The 20,400-nt window shown below is 47.4% G+C and overlaps 1 protein-coding gene across 1 annotated transcript in view; it reads right to left on the bottom strand.

Annotated features, from left to right (window-relative positions):
* The window catches only part of ADAMTS9 (ADAM metallopeptidase with thrombospondin type 1 motif, 9), a gene marked incomplete at its 5' end in the record, with an annotated part of 81,696 nt that overhangs the window by 35,209 nt on the left and 26,087 nt on the right, over positions 1–20,400 (bottom strand). Inside the window, 16 exons of the mRNA XM_009708926.1 lie at positions 1,191–1,367; positions 1,919–2,080; positions 2,723–3,007; positions 3,202–3,369; positions 3,516–3,620; positions 5,423–5,542; positions 6,427–6,591; positions 7,741–7,905; positions 8,674–8,884; positions 10,565–10,691; positions 11,279–11,408; positions 11,517–11,683; positions 14,476–14,571; positions 14,836–14,953; positions 15,579–15,715; positions 15,816–15,997. Of these exons, the coding sequence (XP_009707228.1) occupies positions 1,191–1,367; positions 1,919–2,080; positions 2,723–3,007; positions 3,202–3,369; positions 3,516–3,620; positions 5,423–5,542; positions 6,427–6,591; positions 7,741–7,905; positions 8,674–8,884; positions 10,565–10,691; positions 11,279–11,408; positions 11,517–11,683; positions 14,476–14,571; positions 14,836–14,953; positions 15,579–15,715; positions 15,816–15,997 (2,515 nt within the window). The remainder of the gene's footprint in view (positions 1–1,190; positions 1,368–1,918; positions 2,081–2,722; positions 3,008–3,201; positions 3,370–3,515; positions 3,621–5,422; positions 5,543–6,426; positions 6,592–7,740; positions 7,906–8,673; positions 8,885–10,564; positions 10,692–11,278; positions 11,409–11,516; positions 11,684–14,475; positions 14,572–14,835; positions 14,954–15,578; positions 15,716–15,815; positions 15,998–20,400) is intronic.

The following is a 20,400-nucleotide window of genomic DNA, read 5'->3' on the forward strand; positions in this document are numbered from 1 at the left end:
AGCACTCGCAGAAACAAGAGTGCAGTTACGTTTTAGCAAGACGACTTTTCAAACCGTGACAATTAGGGAAGTCCAATACATTACGAACAGGTCTCTTTTTTTCTTTCCCTATAAAGTGCTTTTGAGTCAGATTAAATTTTTTTTTTTAAATCTTCTTCAAATGCTTTTATAACAAAATACACAATAAAGGTCAACATTTGTTTGAAGGCCACTCCAAAACCGGCAGGTCCATGGTTTCCAGCACACCAGAAGCACCCCAGGCGGCACTGGCCCTGGCGCAGGGCTCAGCCCCATGCCGAGCAGAAGGTGCTGCTCTGGACAGGGAGAATTTCAAAGCTGTGGGATCCAAAACAGCATCCCAGTCCTGCGGTTCAGGGCTGCTCTGCCCTCACAAGAGCATCTCTGTAGCAGACTCCTCCAGCAGCAAAGAAGCAGTATAAGAAACCTCTGCTCCAAACATTATTTTCTTATTAGACAATTCCCAGGGTTTTAAGCCTTCCACCACCTTGCTGATCCCTTGCTGACTTAATGATATCTAGAGCAGGAGCTGGAGATCAGGCCAGACAATAACTCTCCAGAACCAGAGAGATGCATGAGAATTGCTCACAGTACATCACACTCATATTATATATACATGGGAACAGAAATAGAGCACAGGTGTGAATGTACACGTTTCTATCCAGCTGTGTGCAGGGGCAGGTAGGGACACGCACACACATCTATACACACTTGTACATGCTTGGGAGTTGATGCAATCGAGTACACATTTTCCCCTGTCATCTTGCTTTTGGCAGAGAACACGACTGGTAAACCAGTAGGTGCACAGTGCAGTATTACCATTAAATATCAGAACAATTTAACTTCAATGGAAATGTACTGCTTAAATGCCAGCTTTAAATCCATATGCAAAGAACTCGGAACCAAGACTCATAATGCACAGCGCTCGCACAGTGTAATAAAATGGACAAAGGTGGCTACTTAGCAGAAAGTGCCTTTTAAATTAAAGGACTCAAGCTCCCCTAATGTAAGCCCTTCCTCAACAGGTGTCATTCTGAATATATTGGCAATAATCCTCTTTAAGTGCAGCTTTAAGACACAAAGCATTAGCACCTTGGTTTGAAGCAAATTAAATCTGTTGTTACAGGATATCCACAAAACGGTTCACAAAGAGAAAGAGTTTACGGTCGTACCGAGCTCCAAGGACCAGCGCTCCAGGCAGCATCTCTAGGACAGTCCTGCACATTGCACTGCTCTCTGTCCGGTGGCTTGTCAAGGATTTCACAGCTCAGATCCGTAAACCTTTCTCCATTAGGACGCTGGCACACCACCAGCCGTGTTCTTGTCCCTGCCCCGCATGGCTTCGTGCACTGGAAGTCATCAGAGGACAGAGCAATCACCGTCTGGGCAGTAAAAATACTGCTGACCGGCCGCTCAAAGCACCAGCACCTCTCGAGACCCCATTAAATTTCTGTCCCCAACCAACCCACTCTGGGAAAATCCCCCCCCAAATGCTGCAGAAGCCTCAGTCAGGGCATCAGCTGCTTCACCTTCTCTCTTCCCAAAGCTGTTCATGCTGCTCCATAATGATACTGTCAGACCCAACGTAATATTGAAGCTTAACATCTCTAATTGTTCATCTCAGATGACTTTTCAGAAAGGAGCAGTATTTTTATTAAAAGGCTTTCGGTTAAACTAGACTTCTCTTAAAGAGAAAAAAAAAACCAAACCCAAAATCGATTTTTGCAGAATGTGCTTTTGCCTGGGAAGAAAATTTTCCCATGACAAATGGAAAGGAAAACACCACCAAGCAGTTTCTAGGGTTCACTCATTTATCAGAGGCTGCCTTTCACGCTCCAATGTTTCTAATAAATGTCACCACAACATCCCCCTCTTCTCCCAGGATGAATGGTGCACTCACCTCTCCCCAGTTGCCATAAGCCCATTGAGGACAGGGGCCAGATTCGCATGATCTCTGCTCCATGGGTTTGCTTTTCTCGTCACAGTTACTTGCGGTGTATCCATTTTCATCCTGGCACACCACGACCCGCCGCTGGAACCCTCCCGCACACGTGCTAGAGCACTGGAAGACACAATTGCCCACACCTTCATTGAGTCCAGGAATAATTTTGCATTCCCAGCTTCTTCCCAGTGCCTTGCACCGTGGGAATGCACCGCTAGAAATTTAACACAGCTAACAGGTGTTATTAACTTCAAACCCCAGCTATTACTAATAGCAGTGCGATGACTTAGGTGCTGACTAAGCAAAGAAAATAAACATGAGCCTAGTTTTGAGCAGGTGAGTAATCCCCACTGCCTTTAATGCAGTGTTTGACATCCCATTTGTGCTTAATTTCCTTTAAGGACTTCTGTGCTAAAGCACTGCAAACTGGTTGGGGTGAGATGAGCTGGCGTTAAGGCTCTGCTGTGCTTTGGCAACAGCCCTGTACAGCTGTAAAAGTCCCAAGCCAAGAAGCAGAGGTTGGCCTTTGCCTCATGGAAAACGATGCTGTCAGCTTTCTGCCTAGAGAGCCTTGGAGACAGGAGATGTGAGAGCTGAGAAGTGATGCCTGTGCCCTACCACAACACTTGCTCTTGTGAGCAGAGACCAGACGGCAGGGAGAAGGGTCCCTCTTTTCCCTCCGTAGTAATTTTAAGAAAAGCCTGGATTAGCCCAGTTAAAAAAAACCCCAAACACCAGCAATAAGAAAACCAGGGCACTTACAGCACCCCAGGGGCCAATCCTCCACTGATTGCCTCCTGGTATATGTGCACGGTTTCGGTTCGGGCTGCCTCCAGGGTGCAGTTTCAGGCGATGATCCGGATAGAGGAAAGGGTGGATGGGCCTGCCGTAGTCATGGCTGTTTGGATGACAAGGAGACATGGAGCAGTCTTGCTCGGTGGCAGGGAGGTCGTCTGGATCGCACTCACTCCTATCCACCAGCTGGTCACTGTAATTGATGCAGATCACTTGTCGCGTTGCCTTACCTTGACCACAAGTCACCGAGCACTGCATTACAGTGGGAAAAGGAGACACAGTCACATTTCCAGTTTTGAAAATCAGACAGACAGCTATTGCTAACAAAAAACAGTAGAAGACCTTAATCTCCCCACTTATAAAAGGGCAAGCGTGACAGATCAACAAAACACGTTCCAGCAAGGAGGTCTATAAGGCTCTCCTGCAAAAGACAGCGTGATGCTTACAGAGCTCCACTCCAAGGCCTTCCACTGCCCGCACGGCATCACGGTGCACATTTCCGTGGCTGACGGCTTCGGGAGATGGAAGCAAGCCGACTCGTCGGCCACCGAGCCCTGGTCATCCCGACAGCTGACATATCTCATCCGGGTACCCTTTCCGCACGTTGCAGAACACTAAGGGAAGAGCAACAAGCACTCCACTAGAAAGTTTCCTGATATGTAATACAAGGGCTTTGGAATGAAAAGTTGGTCAAATGCACTTAAAAATATCACATTGTCTACTGTAAAATAATTCTGAAAGTATTACGACATGTGCTTACCGGCGTCCAGGATCCAAACCTCCACTGTGTCCTGTGAATGCCTGATATGGATCTCTTGGCTTCGGGACTATTTGGATGGGGAGGACATGCTGCTATTTCACAGTCCTGTACATGAAATACATGAGGGAAAAGAGGGAAATAAAGAATTTGCAGATGTTTCAGTTAAACCACCTCGTCTTTAATGTAATTATGAACAACACACAACGTCTTGAAAATCTGTGACCTGCATGCTTGTGTGTTGACGGGCTTTCTCCTTGCATCCTCTTGGTGAATCAGCAAAACTTGGTATCAATATGCTGAGGGTTTCATATGCAGAACCCTCAGTGGACTTTTGACTTATTAGGAACCCTACAATAGGGATTCCCATAACCATGTGCCATCTCCATGCATTAAAACCAGATGGTTTTGAGGCAAAAGATGAAAGTTCATTAAGAGAGCTCCGGTATGAACGCACATCTGCAAAGCAGCAACTTTATCTCCCTTCAAAGCTCCCTTCCTTCAGCCTGAGACCTGCAGCCCACTTCATAAAGGTTACGGTGCTGAGCTGACTGCAGCCCTTTGATTCCCTGCAGCCCACCAGACCACCTACATCCATCTTCACCACATGCTAAGCATGCAAGGTTTTGGGGACAGGCATGGCATTCTGCTTAGCCTCGGTATGGTGCCTAACAGGAGGGCTCTGGTCCTGTCTGGACCTCCAGGGAGGTCTGGCAACAGAAATGATGACTTTACACCATGAGCCTACAAGCAGTCATTGCCAAAAAGGAAATTAATACTGGTCGTCACTGCGAGGGAGAGAGCGGCTCTTGACAAATGGCATAAATGATTTTCGCATTGCTATGATTTTACTTACACTGGAGATGCGCATGCCAAATGATGGCTGATGACAAGTGGGTTTGTTACTCCTTGACTGTAGTGCAATTGGTCTCCATACATGGGAAAAACAGCCCTTTCCTAAATGTTGTGGCCTTAGTTAAACTCTGTGAAGTCATGCAGGACTAAAGCTGGGCAGGGCATCAACACTACAACTCTCCTAGATGACAGATAGATGGTAATGATCTGTTTTACTCAACTCCTTCAAAACCCTCTGAAAACATCCTCTGCTTGAAATGGGAATTTACACGTTTGGTTCCAAGTATCAGCGAACACAGCATGGAAAACCTCTTCAGCAAATTTGCAAAGGGTGTGCAACATTTCTCCATTCATCTGGCCAGGGGGGGCTGTGTCTGGAACTGTAGCTGGCACACAGACTATGTTGTCCCATGCAGCAGACAAGAAATTATGGCCCTTAACCATTATTTGTACCACACAGCAACAGTCCTGCAGGCGAGCGAGGCCAGGCTGCAGCCAGGCATCCCAGACCCCATGCAAGCCAAAGGAGGTGTCTGCTGTGTCAAGACCCCAGCCCCTGTGGCTAGGAAATATGTCTCATCCTTCTGGTCTCTGGTTGTCTTCCCATATTCATCTACTGCCACTTCTTCACCTCATGAGCTTTTAGAGATCAGCTTTAGCTCTGAATCTGGACAGCACCTCGCACATCCCACTCTATGACTAGATCTCCATGGATATAAACCATAAGCAAAGGTAATCTTTACCCCACAAAGTCCTGATGCCCTCATAACAAGTTGTCCGTTGCCTTTTTGGCAATCTGATGCTTCAGAGTGTGTTCTCCACATGGAGAAGGTCTGGATGGGAATTCCCTGGATACAGCTTCTCTGTCTCACTTCTACCAAAACAGGATGCTCCGCTGCACCTTTCCAACAGCCACATAGCAGACCAAGTTACTGCTCTGCATGGATGAGTGTTCAGGGCAAGCCTTTGCTGCAGCAAGACATTGCCTGAAGCTGCAGCCTGGATGCCTCTGTACACGTGCTGGCAAAAGATGGAGACAGAAGAGCAGGATTTACCTGGGTATCTGTCGGCCTGGTTGCGGCATTACACTCATTATCATCCACCACTGACACGTAGGTGCCCACGACACACTTCACCGCTCTCATCTGGTAGCCTTGGCCACAAGTCACGGTGCACTGGGAGAGAAGAGACAGGAGAAATAAAGCGCTGGGTCTGAGTAGCTGCTTCAGTTAGAAAGTATTCATCAGCCCAGCCTCTGTTTAGGCATGTAGCATGAGTGGCAAAAATAAAACACAGCTTCCCTTCTGGCTTCTCTCCACTTCATGCATTTCAGCTTTAAATTAGGTCAAAGTTTTAACTCACTGCGCCCACCAGAGCCTTGCACGCTTCACTTGCTTCCTCGGGAATGAAGGTGCGAGCATTTAAATCATCTATTTTGTTGCACACAGTAAATCATAGTTTGGTAGAACCTGCATCATATCCTTCTTTAAACCTGGTTGTTCAGTCCCATGGTAGCACAAGCGGCTAATGAATAATTTTGCTGATGGGAAACAAGTCTGACTGGGGCAACTCCTCTGGGTTTGTTTCTGTTTTTTTTTTTTTTTTTGAGTCAAGAGCTAACAGCTTTGTAGAAAAGGAGATGCCAGAACACTCTGGGAGAAATGAGCAACTTGTATTTTAACAGAAAAAAAAAACCCTCGCCAACCCAGAAACTGGAAAACATTAAAAGCAACAAAAGCTACTCAATGGGAGCAGCTTTTCTGTGAAAATTAGGCCATGTATTTACATGCCTAAATATGGATTTAAGAGCGTAACCTTGGAAACCCTTTTTTCGAAAAATCACAGCCAATTTAGTATGACAGAAATTAAATTTAGCACAAAGGGCAGGTACTATTATTGCTGCCCATCCGCTGAACCCAAGCGAACGGAGGGCTGCTTTGGTGTGCAAATCAATTAACAAAGTTTATGCTGATGAATTTGGATGAAAGGGTAGTACCCAGCCTCGGCCACCAGCACCCAGCTCCCACCAACCGGGAGCCCCACGGCAGCTCTGCGGTACCTGGCCCCACGGCCCCACTTGCCACGAAGCACATTCTTGCTGCTGGCACGTCTGTACCGACTCCGGCTTCGTTTCGGGATCACAAAACCTGTCGTTTAATCGATCTTCTCCAAACTGGCACCAGGTCTGGCGGTGTTTGTGCCCTTTTCCGCAGGTGACCAAACACTGCAAGGAGTAAAGCACAAGCTCAGGCAGTGTAGAGGATGCCCTGCCAGCTTAGCACCCATCCCGGCACTGAAAAATAAACCTGGAAACCCGCTGCAACCACTGCTTAAAAAATGGTGCCAAGAGGCAGCTCTTTAGCTAATGACCACATGCGCTGGAAAACATGCAAGCGTCTTGCAACGAGACAGGATCGCTCTCAGGAGCTGGTCCAGAGCAGAGGCTGGACCGTGGAGAGCACAGCCAGGCTGGGACCCTTCAGCGTGGGCAATGTGAGACCACGAAGGCTCTTGGCTTCCAGCAGCTGTGAGGTGTAGGAACAAAGCCACAGCATTGCTCTACATGGCTTTAGCTGTGCACAACAGGGTGTCAGAGGCTTGCAAAAAACTTGCTCGGCTCTGATTGCGCATGTTGAGGGTCTCAGCTCCCGCGGGCTGTGAGTGCCTCTTTCACCGGCATGGCTTCCTCTGCCAGCAGTTCGACGCAGAAGATAGATATTTTGCAGAGAACAACCCCTGTTCCCATTTAATTGCTTTCATTTTTTCCTAAAAGAACGTGATTCACAGAAACGAGAGCTATTTGGCCACAAAGGTGACAAGCAGCCTTTGAAGACTGCTCTCCATCATCCCTGGGTCCTGCTGCAGGGAAAAGCCTATCGAGATACAGTTTTGTTGCATTGCAAAGGACACCAGCAGCAGTGGAAGAGGTAACGGTAATAAACAGAAGGGAGAGGGCTGAGCAGGAAATCAGTAGGGTGAAATCCTGCCCTCCAGCAACAGCCAGGGCTCGTGAGGACAATCTCAGGGGAAAATAAAGACAGAGGGTATTTTTCTTCCCAAAGGTGCAAAGGAACCACGGAAAAACTGGAGAGAAATCACTGTAGGACTGGAGAGGAATTAACTCCCTGTGGCTTTGCAGGGAGGGAAACGGCCACTTGACCAGTGGTGATGAGGCCAGTGACTTTGCTGCCTGTCTCGAGCATCCCTGTGCACAGGCTCGGGGAGATGATCTGCAGAAGGCACGGTGCCACCATGCCTTGGGGCACAAACAAAACAGGAGGGATGAGCAGGGACAGAGATCTCTCTTTGCAGGCATCAGCCCCTCAAGGTGGACAACGGGCAGGGTGAACCCACCCTGGTGACCAGTACCTACCTCAGACCAGTCACCAGTTTTCCATTGGGGGCACAAGAAGTCGCTGCATCTCTGCACCGTCAGCTTCTCCTGCTGACTGCACTTGCTGTCGTCTAGGACGTCGTTGTAGGTGTTCACGCACATGGCTCGCCGCCGCCGCGTGCCCCCGCCGCAGCTCTTGGAGCACTGGGAAGGAGAGACACTGAGTAAATACTTTCTGCCACCCTACGACAGGCTGAGAGCCCATTTATTGCCTTCTCCCTCCTTTGCAGTCAGGACTGTGAAGAGACCGCAGAAAACCTCCGGAAGAACAATTTGTACTTTAAGTAACAGGCTGTTACTTTATATATTCCTTTAAAAAGCCAATCTTGCTAAGCTTAATAAAATCTCACGGCAATGAGTTTCACAAATTCATTTTGGGTTATAACCCCATTATTACTTTTACAAGTGTTGCCTTTCAGTTCTCCTAAAAGGCTGTTGCTTGGTCTCATTTCAGAAGAGATTAATTCCCTTTAACCAGCCAGCTCCCCTTCACTGTGCCCTCCCTGGAAAGCCCCAGGCTCGTCATTCTCTCGGTGCCAGGCCGGCATTCAGGAATTTTCTTATTTACGGAAAAGCTAAAAAGTGTAAAGGAAACAAATTTCAGAAGTCCTCTGCTGATGGTAACACGTCCCCCCCAACTCCTGGCAGCAGTGCTGGTTTTGATGGGAGAAGACAGCCAGCAGGGCTTAGTGTAATGAAGACAGACCTTGGGATGCTTAAAAGCATAAATTAATTGCAGTGGAAAACAAGGACTACCAGGCTGATTTGGACTACAGTGTCCTCCAGAAAAAGCAAGAGAAGCAGAATCACTGTGGTCAACTTTTATACATACACTGTTTGCAAACTAAACAGCCCAACACATCCCTGTGCAAGGAGGAGACAGCGTTTGCCATACCACCGAGCATCCCTTACCTCGGTCCAGGCCGAGTACCGCCACCCTCCCACGTTACAGTCTCCAGTGCACTTCTCCCTCGTGCTCGGCTTGGGCTGGCTGCTGCAGAAGCGGTCGTCAACCTTCTCTATCTTCCCCTCTAGCCTGCTGTACTTGGAGCAGTAGATCTCCAGGGTGCGGTACCCCAGCCCACACTGGGCCGTGCACTCGCTCTTCCTCGCGATGTGCCACCTGAGCCAGGGAGAGCAAACATCAGCTGCAGGGCTCTGGGACTCTGCAGGTAACGTGCTCAAGGGTGTTGGACATAAGTAAGGAGTACACGCTGGAACTGGAAGTTTTCGCTGTTTGTAATACTTCCCAATGCTTTGTGGCTTCCAAAAATCCAAGGCAATTAACCGTGGCACTGCTCCTTGCAGGGAAGGAACTGTCACCAGGTCCCTCGTGCAGGCAGCAAAGCCACACTGCGACCCTGTGGGACCATGCAAGGTGGTGGGGACAGTCCATGGCCAAACAAGGAGTAGTGCTTTGAAGGTTTTCCACCCCATGTTCCCCTGCAGCAGTGCCACCTCAGCCTCTAAAAACTGAAAGCTGAAAAAATACAGCATCAGAAAATGATGTGCACAGGCTTGAAAGGCACTCCACATGGCAGGATGCCTACAAAACAGTTTCAGCTCTCAAAAGCATGAGCGAATGACTTGCTACAAGACACATGAGCCGCAGAGGTGTCAGCGGGGATTAGAGATGATCCCTCTCGACAGATACACTCCCACCCTCCTGTCTCCTTCCTGGGATGGGCAGCAGGGGCTGGTGCTGGTGGCCCTCAAGGACCCACCTGGGGGTACAGCCCTGCTTCACATGAGCCCTAGTCCGAGCTCTGGCAAGAGATGCCGGACATGAGGCCTGATCCAGGGAGACATCAGAGACCCTGGAGTCCACAGGAGCTGATTTCCCCCCACAACTCACAGGGGTGGTTCCCAGGGAAGGAGGCAGTGATGTCTCCTGGGGGTCCTGGAGACTCCCGGGCTGTTGCAAGCGCCTCTGTGGGGAGTGCAGAGCCCCACTCCTAAGCCGAGAGAGCAAATTTCAGCACAGCCAGGAGAAGAATAAGATCAAGGGGATTTGGAGTCAATAGCTCCTGAATGGCAGGAGCCCTCACATCCCTGCCTGCTTTTCAAACTCCTGCATTTGCCCTTCTCAAGTTTCCAACCTGTTGCAATGGCAACAGCTGTTACCGCGACAACCCGACCTACAGCCCCTATACAGCTCCGGGTTTAACACAGCCAGAGAAACCCCTTGGGAAACACCGCCGGCTGAATTGCTTCACCAGCAGCCGTTTAATGCCACCATATTTAAGCTCCAGCAAGGAAAACAGATTGCTTCTTAAAGGAAAATGGGTTGTGATGATTTAGGCCATGCTCCATCAATTCCAGCTCGCCAGGAGCTGTCGGGGGAGAGCCCCAAACCTGCTCTACGCTTAAGCCTATTCTTCGCTTTAAGGAAATGACGAGAAATTCAAGTCTTAGTTACTTTTTTGCTTTGAGCATATGTTTTTCCCTCTTTGCAGGCTGTTTGTAGGATGGTGTTGAGCATTTCTGATCCAGGCAGATGCAAATTTCAGGCGCTGTATGGCACAGGGAGATTTTTCAACATCAGGTGAAATTTTTTTTTTTTTAATAGTTAGCGCTAACTTAATCCAACAAGAGAAATGTGAAAATGTAGAAAAATGCCTCTCAGAACACAGCTGGTGGATGTCAATCTGTCTTGGTTGATAAAGAGGCAACTGCTAATCCTTTTCTTTTTAAAATCTAATACAGGCTGGTAAGAAAAGGAATTGTGGTGAGAGGTGAAAGGAAAGAGGAGTAAACAATAAATATATGATGTAATGTATATACATGGCTGAGTAGAGTGCACCTTAATTCACATTCTGTGCTACAAGGCTCAGTGATGGGGTCAGGCTGGGGAATTCGATCACATCTCTGGTCCGACACCGTGAGCTGATCCGACTCTCTCGTACACACGGGTTTCCTTTTTCGTTCTCCTACACAGAAGAAAACAGCACACTGTCTGAGCCACACAGGAAAGCAATCAAATCAGTTATTTCTCTTACTCCTTTCATAGTAGTGTTTAAGAGACATTTAATTATGCTTTATCTCTTTCAGAAACAGGGAGGGGGTTAAGACGCTGTAAGAAGAGCAGAAGGGGTTTAACGCAGACGAGATGGTTGCAGGCAGAGAGCTGCAGCACACCTGCAAGGATGGGCTCCGGCTGTTTAGTGTCACCACTGGCAGGTAGTAACGATTGGATGTCAGACCCAAAACCAGACACCGATGCCTTTTGCAGCCTTAGGAAATGCCAGGTAACCTTTCCTGTCCTTGAGCTTCCTCACCTGCAAACCAGGTTGCAAAGCTTACCTGGCTTAGAGGTGCTGCAAAGGTGCCCTGCTCCAAAATGAAAAGCAGCAGAGCGGTGCTACACCTTGTACGATATGATGTACTACTACAGCCGAGGGATGCAATCACACCTATAATGTGAGAATCTCAAAGAAATCAAAGAGAGAGAGATTTGAGAGCACTGCCTAGATCCCAGACGAATCCAGGACATAATTAAGCCTTCCCAAGCACCCACCTTGGCAGAGCTTACTGCAGGGCTGCCATGGGCCGTACGCATTCCAGTAAAACTGCTGAGGTTTGTCCTCAATGGGAATATTAAACGTGTAACGAACATCAGGATTGTACAAATTGCCCACTGATAAAACCTGAGAGGAAAAAAGATGAAGCCGAGTAAACCAACAGACTTTGCTGCCCACTATTTTCAGTCCAATAATGCTGGGCAGACTTTTCCACATGCACAACATATACTTCACCTGAAGTGTTATTTCTTGCTCAATCCGATCTGTAGAATTAATCCTTTCAATAGTATTATCCGATCCGCTGTATTCGATCACAGCATTCCCAACTTTGATTTCCCTTTTAAACATACTGACGACAAAGTCTCCATTTAATATAAAGTCTCCTTGACTGTTAGATAAGGCTGCATAGGTGCAAAAAACAAGAACTAAAGACGCAGAATTAACTCATACGTACACAATAACGTGGGTCATGCGCTCTCAGTGCTCCTTTTCATTGGGGTGGGAGGAAAAGCCCCTGGCGCTCTCAAACAGAAAGGATGTAAAGAGAGCAGCAGAGCTCTTACAGACATTGTGCCTTCTCCTTTTTCCACTGGAGAGCCTCATTAAAACGAAAGCTGATTGCCTGAAGTTGTTGCTAAATAGCTCACCCATAACCCAGGGCAGAGAGATACCCAGAAGGCATGCCAGGCCAGCTGCTGTACGTGGCACACACCGTCTGTATCCCTTCCTATAGCTCAGGAATAATCCTGCCCAAACCTTTTTGTTAGTTGTGCGGATAGGGTGGCTTCCCTGTTGTTTCCAGGTGTGTTCTTAGGGTAAATGTATGTACCCTAATTGTCCAAACATCATTTTCTAGTAGACGATTGCAGGGAGTTTGGTCAGTATCTCCCCCTCTCCCTCCTCCCCCCGTACTTTTTATTATTCCAAATCTTAAGGTATGTGAAAGCACTGAAGGCTTAAAGCCTAAATGCTTTATAAAAGGAACAGTTTCCTGAAAACAGCAGTCTGCTGCACAACTTCACACTAATGCGATTATGTAGCTAATTTCCTAAGTTAGTTTCCCCACCATTTCACCCATCACAGCTACATTACTACAAAGCCTCTGTACTGAAAAATCTAAACTTAACACCAAAACACCAAAGGGAAGGTTTTTACCCCGAATGAGGAGAGATAATGAAGCAAAACACTGCTCAGTAGCAAACAGACATAGATGGAGGAAAACGCACAAAGCAGACACTACACTCAACCAAATTCCATACTTTGCAGGCTTTAATGTCATTAGGCAGTAGTAAAACTCATTAAAGGATTCCTTCTCTTTTACTGTATCTCCTACAACAGTAGGTACACGCCTTGGACTTGATGACAACATCAAATTCCTCCTAAATTGTTAAGCAGCTACAAGGTTCACAGTACTGAGGGCCCAAGATTTCACACTCAGTGAGCTGCAAAATAAGTGGACACATGCACACTTCTCATTTGCTTCTAGTCAGGCCTAATGTGAAGAGATGCTTTCCCAGCAATATTAAAGCAACATTAAAGAAGATTTGACTTCATTGCTTCCCAAGAAGATTAAAGGCCCTCCAAGAAGAGCTGCGAAGTTCTTTGGGGCTCCTTCTGGGGTGAACCAGTTTGAACAGGCACAACACGGGGAGGATTGTTTTTTCTAGAAAAGAGGAATAATGAAATGTACCTCCCTCCCCCAGGACGGAAAACTATCACAGCTCAGTAAGGTTTTCGTGGTACTGACGTGCATGCCTGCTCCACCATCTCATTTCATTGCTGAGAACGTGCAGAAACGATGTAACGCGGCTGTAATTGAACGTCCGTGTGTGTGCAGGGACAGCCAGCCTTGCACAACCCCGCTCTGGGAATGAGGACAGGGAGGACCCGCATAGCTTTTTGCCTGAATGAAGGGTCCAGCCACATGGATTGCATTTCAGAGAGACAGCCAAAGCTGTCAGCACCGTTTCCCTTTGGTGGACGATGGTCTCCTCTACTTGTTTCTCAAGTGAGTTCCTTTACCTTCAATGGACTAGAAACCACCAGCCTAGTCCCGTTTTTAACATACCCAGTTACAGCGAGCACTTGGGCTAAGCACCGTATTTTGCAAAAAAGCTCAACAACGCCGGGATTTTGTGAGACAAGATGAAATGCCCTGCTCAGAGATGTAAATACCAGACCCTATGCTACCGGAGTGCAGCTGGCAGTGCCAGGCAAAGGGCGTGCAAAAGAGAAGGAACAGAGTCGGGAGAGCAGCCATCTCCCTGGGACTGCAAGGGACCGGAGCCCGAGTCCATGCTCCATCAGCGGCTTGAACAGACTCTGAGGGACCCAAATAGGACCTAATGGCAAAACCAGCCTGCAACTGGCAGGTGTAACATCAATCGTAATGTGCATTTTTGTTATCTCCACTATTGAAACCAAACAGAACTCTTTATGGGGTGAATTACTGATCTGCATGGTGGAAGAGAGATACGTGGCCATGCTAAAAGCATATGTGCATGCAGCAGATTGGCCTAACACAGCACCACAAGCATTTCTATCTGCCTCTAGAGACACCCACAGATCAGAGAAAACAGTGACTATGAATGTCTAACAGTCAAAGGCCAAGTTATTGTTAGGTTTAAATCAAACCAACATCTCTGGTGCAGGGTATTTCTTTACAGTTACATATCACTGTCAGGCAGGGACAAGAAGGGCTCAGTCTAAGTGAAATTAGAATTACTATTCTCAGAGGAACAGAAAATAATTTCTCTTTGGATTTGTTTGTACACACGTGTTTCAGGGGTATGGCATATTCACTCTGCAGCCAAGGCACGGTGACAGCAGAGATGTGTGAAGCTGCGATGAGGAGACTCCAGCAGAACTCAGAAGCCTGTCTGGTTCCCAGCTTTGTGCCTCAGCTCCCACCCACAGCCCAAGCTCAATACTCCTTCCCAGCCCCAGAGACGCTCTAAGGGAGCAGTTCTTATAATCTGTGAACCTCCCAAACCTTGCATGAGGATGGCAGGAAGAGAAAGAAGGAACAAGATAAAGCTGAATGTTTGGTAGACATATGAGATAAATTCTCAAGAAGAAAACATCTCCTTCAAATGAATTCTTCATCCTCCCTAGCAGAGAGCAGCCAGTAGACATATAACCACAACCAGCCAGTAAAGCAGATTTCTGGACTGAAACAAGGACTGTAACTCACCCAGGTAGTTGTCATCCTCTGGTTTCCCTGAGTAACTGTGCTGACGCACATCAATATTAGTTGCACCAGCTGGGATGCGGACCACAACGTTATAGCCTTGAAAAGATTTAACAGAAAGTCAAGGCTATTACACAGACATTTCATTTGCTTTTTACAGGGGGAAGGGAAATGAGCAAAATTAGCTCACATTACACAAGCCAATACTTTTCATTTAGGGATAGCATAAATAGTTATAAAATGGAATATGCTATAGCTAGAAGGATTTTGCATTTTACATCAGTGTTTTTGTAGATTAAGTGTGGTAATAGCTTTTATAGACCCGCATTTTTCACTATAAAGTTTTTAGCAACAGATTCTTACCATAATGCACCGTGTTAAATGTGCCTGCAACAGTTTTGCATGAAGAATTATCCCCACCACAAACACCACATTTATCTCTTCTTGCTTTTGAATTCAACACATGATCACATCCAGCTTGCTTTAAGAGAAAAATTGAAAAAACTAGATTGAGCAAATACAGACTAGAACAGCATTTACAAACCTCTCAATTAAGGCACACAAAAGCTGTGTATGCAAAAGGCTGCCATGAGACAAATTGTTTTGCTTCCCCACATTTTTCTGCCGATTTACAGTGTGGCCATCCCACACCATTTTCAAACAAAAGGCTTTTTTACAAAGCAAGAATCGGAACTGCTGTTTGCACCAGGCAATACTTTCGCTACAGAAAACTTCTGGCATCAATTGTTCCCATAGAGAAAAGTGTGAAAAATAATTGTGAATGGAAATGTAAAGTGCTCCAGGGTCTGACTGGGAAGAACCACGGCAGAGCACAGAGGGAAGCATCACTTGGATTCAGGTTCGGACCTCCACAGCCCTCAGTAACTTAGGGCAGACGTACAGACACCCTCCACGCACAACTCTTCTTCAAATCTGGAGGCTGGCACAAGCTTCAGACCAGCTGGGGTTCGTGGAGGCTGCGGATGCTGCCGGCAGCCCCCAAGCGAAGAGGGCACGCCAACGATCGGCTGCAGCAAGGTGCAGAAGTGTCATCCTGCCATGCAAAACTGCAATCACTCTTGCTAAAGAGAAGGGAAAATATTTACCCGGCAAAGGCCTTGCACGCAGATGTCATTCGTGTCGGGGCCGCAGGGCGTCCCGTCGATGACGCGATCCCGGAGCTGGTAATACGCTGTGTTTCCCGCCACTCGGCAGAACAACTTGCACCGATCCTTCATCAGGACTGGGGATGGGAGGGAGGAAAACCAGAAGCTCGTTATCCGAATGCCATCACTCCGACGCCGTGATGCAGGCTCTGTATCCGCCTCCCCCCTGCCACTTACTGCCGCTGTATTTGGGAACCCAGCGCACGTTCGTGGGCAGCCCGTTGATGTTAAAGTGCTTCCCATCGAAGTCGGCGCACTGCTCGTCCCTGAAATCCTTCTTCAGCTTCGAGCACGGTTCGGTGTTGCAGGATTTAAACTTCATGCGACGACCCACGCAGTATTTCCCACCATTTTTTGGCCTGCAGAAACAAGAAAGAGAAGCCAGCTGGGATCGGGCTGGAAACGAGATGCAATTGCAGTTCTGCAACCTGTTCAGCACAGTCGGTATTTGCAGTATCATTTTGATGGCTCTTGTCTACATCTATGCATGATTTTAATTAATATCCCAGGCTGACAAGCAGGAAAGATGATGTAGGTGTCTAATAAAAAAAGACCATATATGCAATGCTAAAAAGAGATGAAAAAGGGCATATTTGCTCTCTGATGAATGCAGAGGTAGTGAGAGAAGCCAGAAAGGAAGAGCAACATCTTCCTCTCCATCTGAGGATTTAGTTTCACATGGAGGGATTCCATGCGGGACCACCCCTCCACAACCCCATTGGCCCTATGGATTTGGTGGCTGAGAGTTTGCACCTGATCTGGTGGGTTGCAAGTAACTAAACATCATGGCAGAAAGGAGAAAGGGCTTCCCTGTGGAGGTTGAAGGACTAGGGAGCTCTTAGGCTTTCAGGATTTCTAGCCCAAAATGGTAGAAATGGTAATGATAAACACTTTTAAACAACTTTATCTCCATGTATTCCAGAAAGCACTAAAGATGGCCAATAAATACTTTACCCCCATTTTATAGTCGAATGACTCTGGTATAAACTGAGGAGAGTGGTATCATCCAAGCTACATAAAAGCCAGCGGATAAGGCTAGGAGAAATTGTCATTTTGAATTTCCCAACTTCCAGATTCAGGGCTGTAGTCATAAAACTATTTCCGTCCCTGTATGTAGACGGAGCCTTTGCCAGATAACAGTTCACTTCGGGGACCAAAAAAAGCCTCTCCCACTCCAGCTGCTGTCAGCAGTGGTGTGGGAGCAAGCTGCACGTGGACCACATCAGAGGAGCCAAGCAGAAGGCACTTTTCTGGTGAGGACTCATTTTCAGCTATCTCAATGCTGCAAGGAAAGTACCCTTAGGATATAACCTACCCTATTTACTGTCTGTTCAAAGGATATTTCTTCTAGGAACTTGGGTAAGATTTCATATGCCCACCTATGTGCAGCCTTCTATGTATACAATGAATTGTAATAATAAAATAAAAAGGATGCACCGTGCTTTAAATGTTCTAAAAAACCCACCACCATCTCTGCTGCCCTCTCCTGAACTTCAAATGAAATCAGGAGGGCATGGTGGAGGCTTCTACAAGCTACCACCATTAATATGCATAATAAAAACCGCAGTCCTACCCAAGCAGTTTTGCTTTTCCCTGATGTTACAGAAGGATAGATATTGCAATCTGGATGAAATGATGCCAGGGTCAACTTGGGCAAAGCTGTAATTATCCAAAAAGGAAAAATTATACCAACTAACACCTGCACTCCAGGGAGATGAAGTTAACATGCATCTCAGCCATCAGCATGGGAAAGCCTCCACCAGCTGAGCTTAGCCGCAGCCTCTCCCTTTAATAGACCATTTCAGAGGAGTCAGCGGAGGGCAAGAGCATCCTGAGTGGCCAGAGCCACCATGCCCTGACTGCCTTGTGTCAGGGCATAGGTACGGAGGCAGAGAGTGGCCCTTGAAGCTCAGGACAAAGTCTGTGCCCAGCTCCAGCCTCTGCTGCAAAATAACTACTAAACCTACACCTGCTACCCAATCCCTGAACAAAACAAGTGCCTGCACTAGCAGGAAGTGTAGATCAGAAAAGTAACTCACTGGGTACTGAAGGCCTGGTACTTACACCTCCTGCCTTTCAGGGCTTTTCTTCAGGATCAGCTCTGACTCGCTCTAGGACCAGATGCCCATCGGTGCCTCAGGGATGCTGGCAGAGCGCATCTTCCCTTTGAGCCTCCTTGGGAAGGAAGGCGGTTCACACACTTGGAGACCCTCCAAAACGCGAACCGACGAGTGATAAACGGGAACCATCCCTGCCCTTAGCACAGAGATGCCCACTATAAGCTCTCCACATTGCACGCAGCTAGCATCTCCTAACATAACAGAGACAGAACCCCCCTGCACATGTGTGAGGGTCTCTACACACAGTGAGTCAACCAGTTCCTACAGCTGAACACAATTTTTTTTAGCATCTCTGCACATCAGCCACGTCGGAAGCCCAGCAGTGGCTTTTCTCCCACAAATAACAATTCTTCACTCCTAACATTTGAAAACTATTTGTGACTCAAGTAGCAGAGCTCCTGTGAAATAAATGGGAGACAGATGCACAGAGCAGCTTGCACTTGCCAAAAGCTTACCTGCAAAGTGGGGAAGGGCAGGCAGACTTCCCACCACCCCGTCAGCACCACACTAGGGGTGCTCACAGGTTTGGCAGAAGGAGTTGCCTCCTCCAGCAGCCGTGGGTGAGATGCAGAGCATCACCAGCTACACACAGAGGATTTTTCCTGCCGGTATCCTCTCCTTGCTGAGATACACACTGCCGTGGTGCAGACCCCTCAAGTCCTATCCTAAATGTTGAGGGGTATGATTTGTCTTTAAGCACAGCCCGGAGCAATAGCTGGTAACATCAGCTCTACTGCTCCAAGGGCAGCTCTGACATGCTACCTGGAAGCTAAATATGTGTCACTTGCAAAGGTTTCTGGTGTTTGCAATTAAGCAAGTACCAGTGATAAAAAGCCCAAGCAACCACACGGCACTCAGTGCAGATTCCTCTTTACAGGCTGATTTTACACCAGTTCCCAGTGGAGCAAGTCTAAACCCAGTTTCTACTGATTTAGTCTATTCTCTGCTTTGGCATGACAAACAACTTGAAATAATTTAACTGATTATGCTTGGGACCGCTCAGAGCTAACCCAGCACATCAGCCCCTGGGGACGCATCCCGACTGCCAGAGCCCATCCTGCAGACTACTCCCATGCAGGCACATCATCTCACTCCAGCTACAAAGGGACATCTCGACCATCTCGCTACACAGCACATGGGGAAACTTCTTAGCTAAGGCAGCAGCACACTCCAGACCTTGGTGAGTCTGAATCGTTTGTGAGGGACCTAACAGGATTCATCATTTTCACTTTGGAAATATTTATACCGCAGCAGCACTGTTGCAGTTTGACAAAGACTCTAAATTACGCAAACCTCTAGCAGAGCATTTCTTTAAAAAAACTGCAATGACAACATTTTTATGGTAACCACATTGCTTCCAATATAAATCAATTTAATTAAAATTAGAATTTTAAATATTGAGTTAGTTAAGAAGAACATGCAGGGGCCCTTTTTTTTAAGGAGTATGTCTGACAAAATCCAAAGATCCCAAGCTGCTGTATAGTTTCCTTTTCTCTAGACATGAGCTGTGAGATTGAGATAACATTGAACACATGGACGCACCGCAAACCAAAGGATGCTAAAACTTGCCATCGTGTTGCGAACCGTCAGCTTCGTAACTGTGGCAGTAAATCTCCCTACAGCCAGTGTTGGGGCTGAAGTGCATTCACACTTCTGACATCTCAAAACAGCTCCAAACCACCCTGACAGTTTTAGGGTGTTATTAAACCACCATTGCTTTTCACAGAGTCCAAGTAAACAGAAAGAGCTGATCCTGAAAAATAAGTCAGCCTTATACAACATTGATTTTCAGGGTCACGAAGAAATACAGGGTACTTCCCACTATGTAATATTTTTATGGATAATCATCAGCAACGTACCACAAAGACAAAAGGGAATGCAGCACAGGCATAGAAACCTCCTTGTTCTGCCTCGATTTCCCTTCTCTCTGAATCATCTATTTGATCAACTAACAGCCAGTGTGGACCCACTTTCAATTTAGCATCATCCCCCTGACAAGCTCCTGCACACATCCAAGCTCTGCTGCATTCCTCCCAGAAACTCTCAGGACACAGCAGACGGGCCTGGAGAACAGTGGGGTCTCATTCCCACTCCGATCCCAACAGGTCTTAAATATGCAATGCTTAATGCATCATCTGCAATTGCTAACCTTGAACATTTTCACTTGCAGACCTTGAGGCAGCACCCAACTCTTAGCGGTCCAGGAGCACCAGGTACAGGTACCTCGCCAAGAAATGCTGTTTTGGGGATGCTTTGCATGTGCCCAGCCCCAAGGGCAGCAGCTCTGCCTCGGGGCCCCCAGGCTGCCACAACAAAAGGCTCCTGGAGAATTAACTGCAGGGCACGTGTGTTCGTCTGCACATCTGCCTCTGTGCCTGTGCTCACGCAGTGACTGCAGAAAAATCCATGAAGCTCTAGCGTGCACAGATCAGTTTGAGATCTCCTTCACAGCATCCCGGGAAGTCCTGGGACTGGGAATCGGTACGCGTGCTGCCAGTGGCCAGCACAGTTATCCACAGACGTGTTTACATGTCAAGCTCAGACAGCTTTCAGCACAGGTGGATACTTTTGTGATGGACTAAAACGCAGACCTGATCCAACTCGCATCCAGAGATTACACTCCCTCGTCCAGAAAGGCATTC

Source organism: Cariama cristata, unplaced genomic scaffold (assembly GCF_000690535.1).
Source record: "Cariama cristata isolate BGI_N322 unplaced genomic scaffold, ASM69053v1 scaffold15230, whole genome shotgun sequence".
In the NCBI taxonomy this organism is placed as follows: domain Eukaryota; kingdom Metazoa; phylum Chordata; class Aves; order Cariamiformes; family Cariamidae; genus Cariama; species Cariama cristata.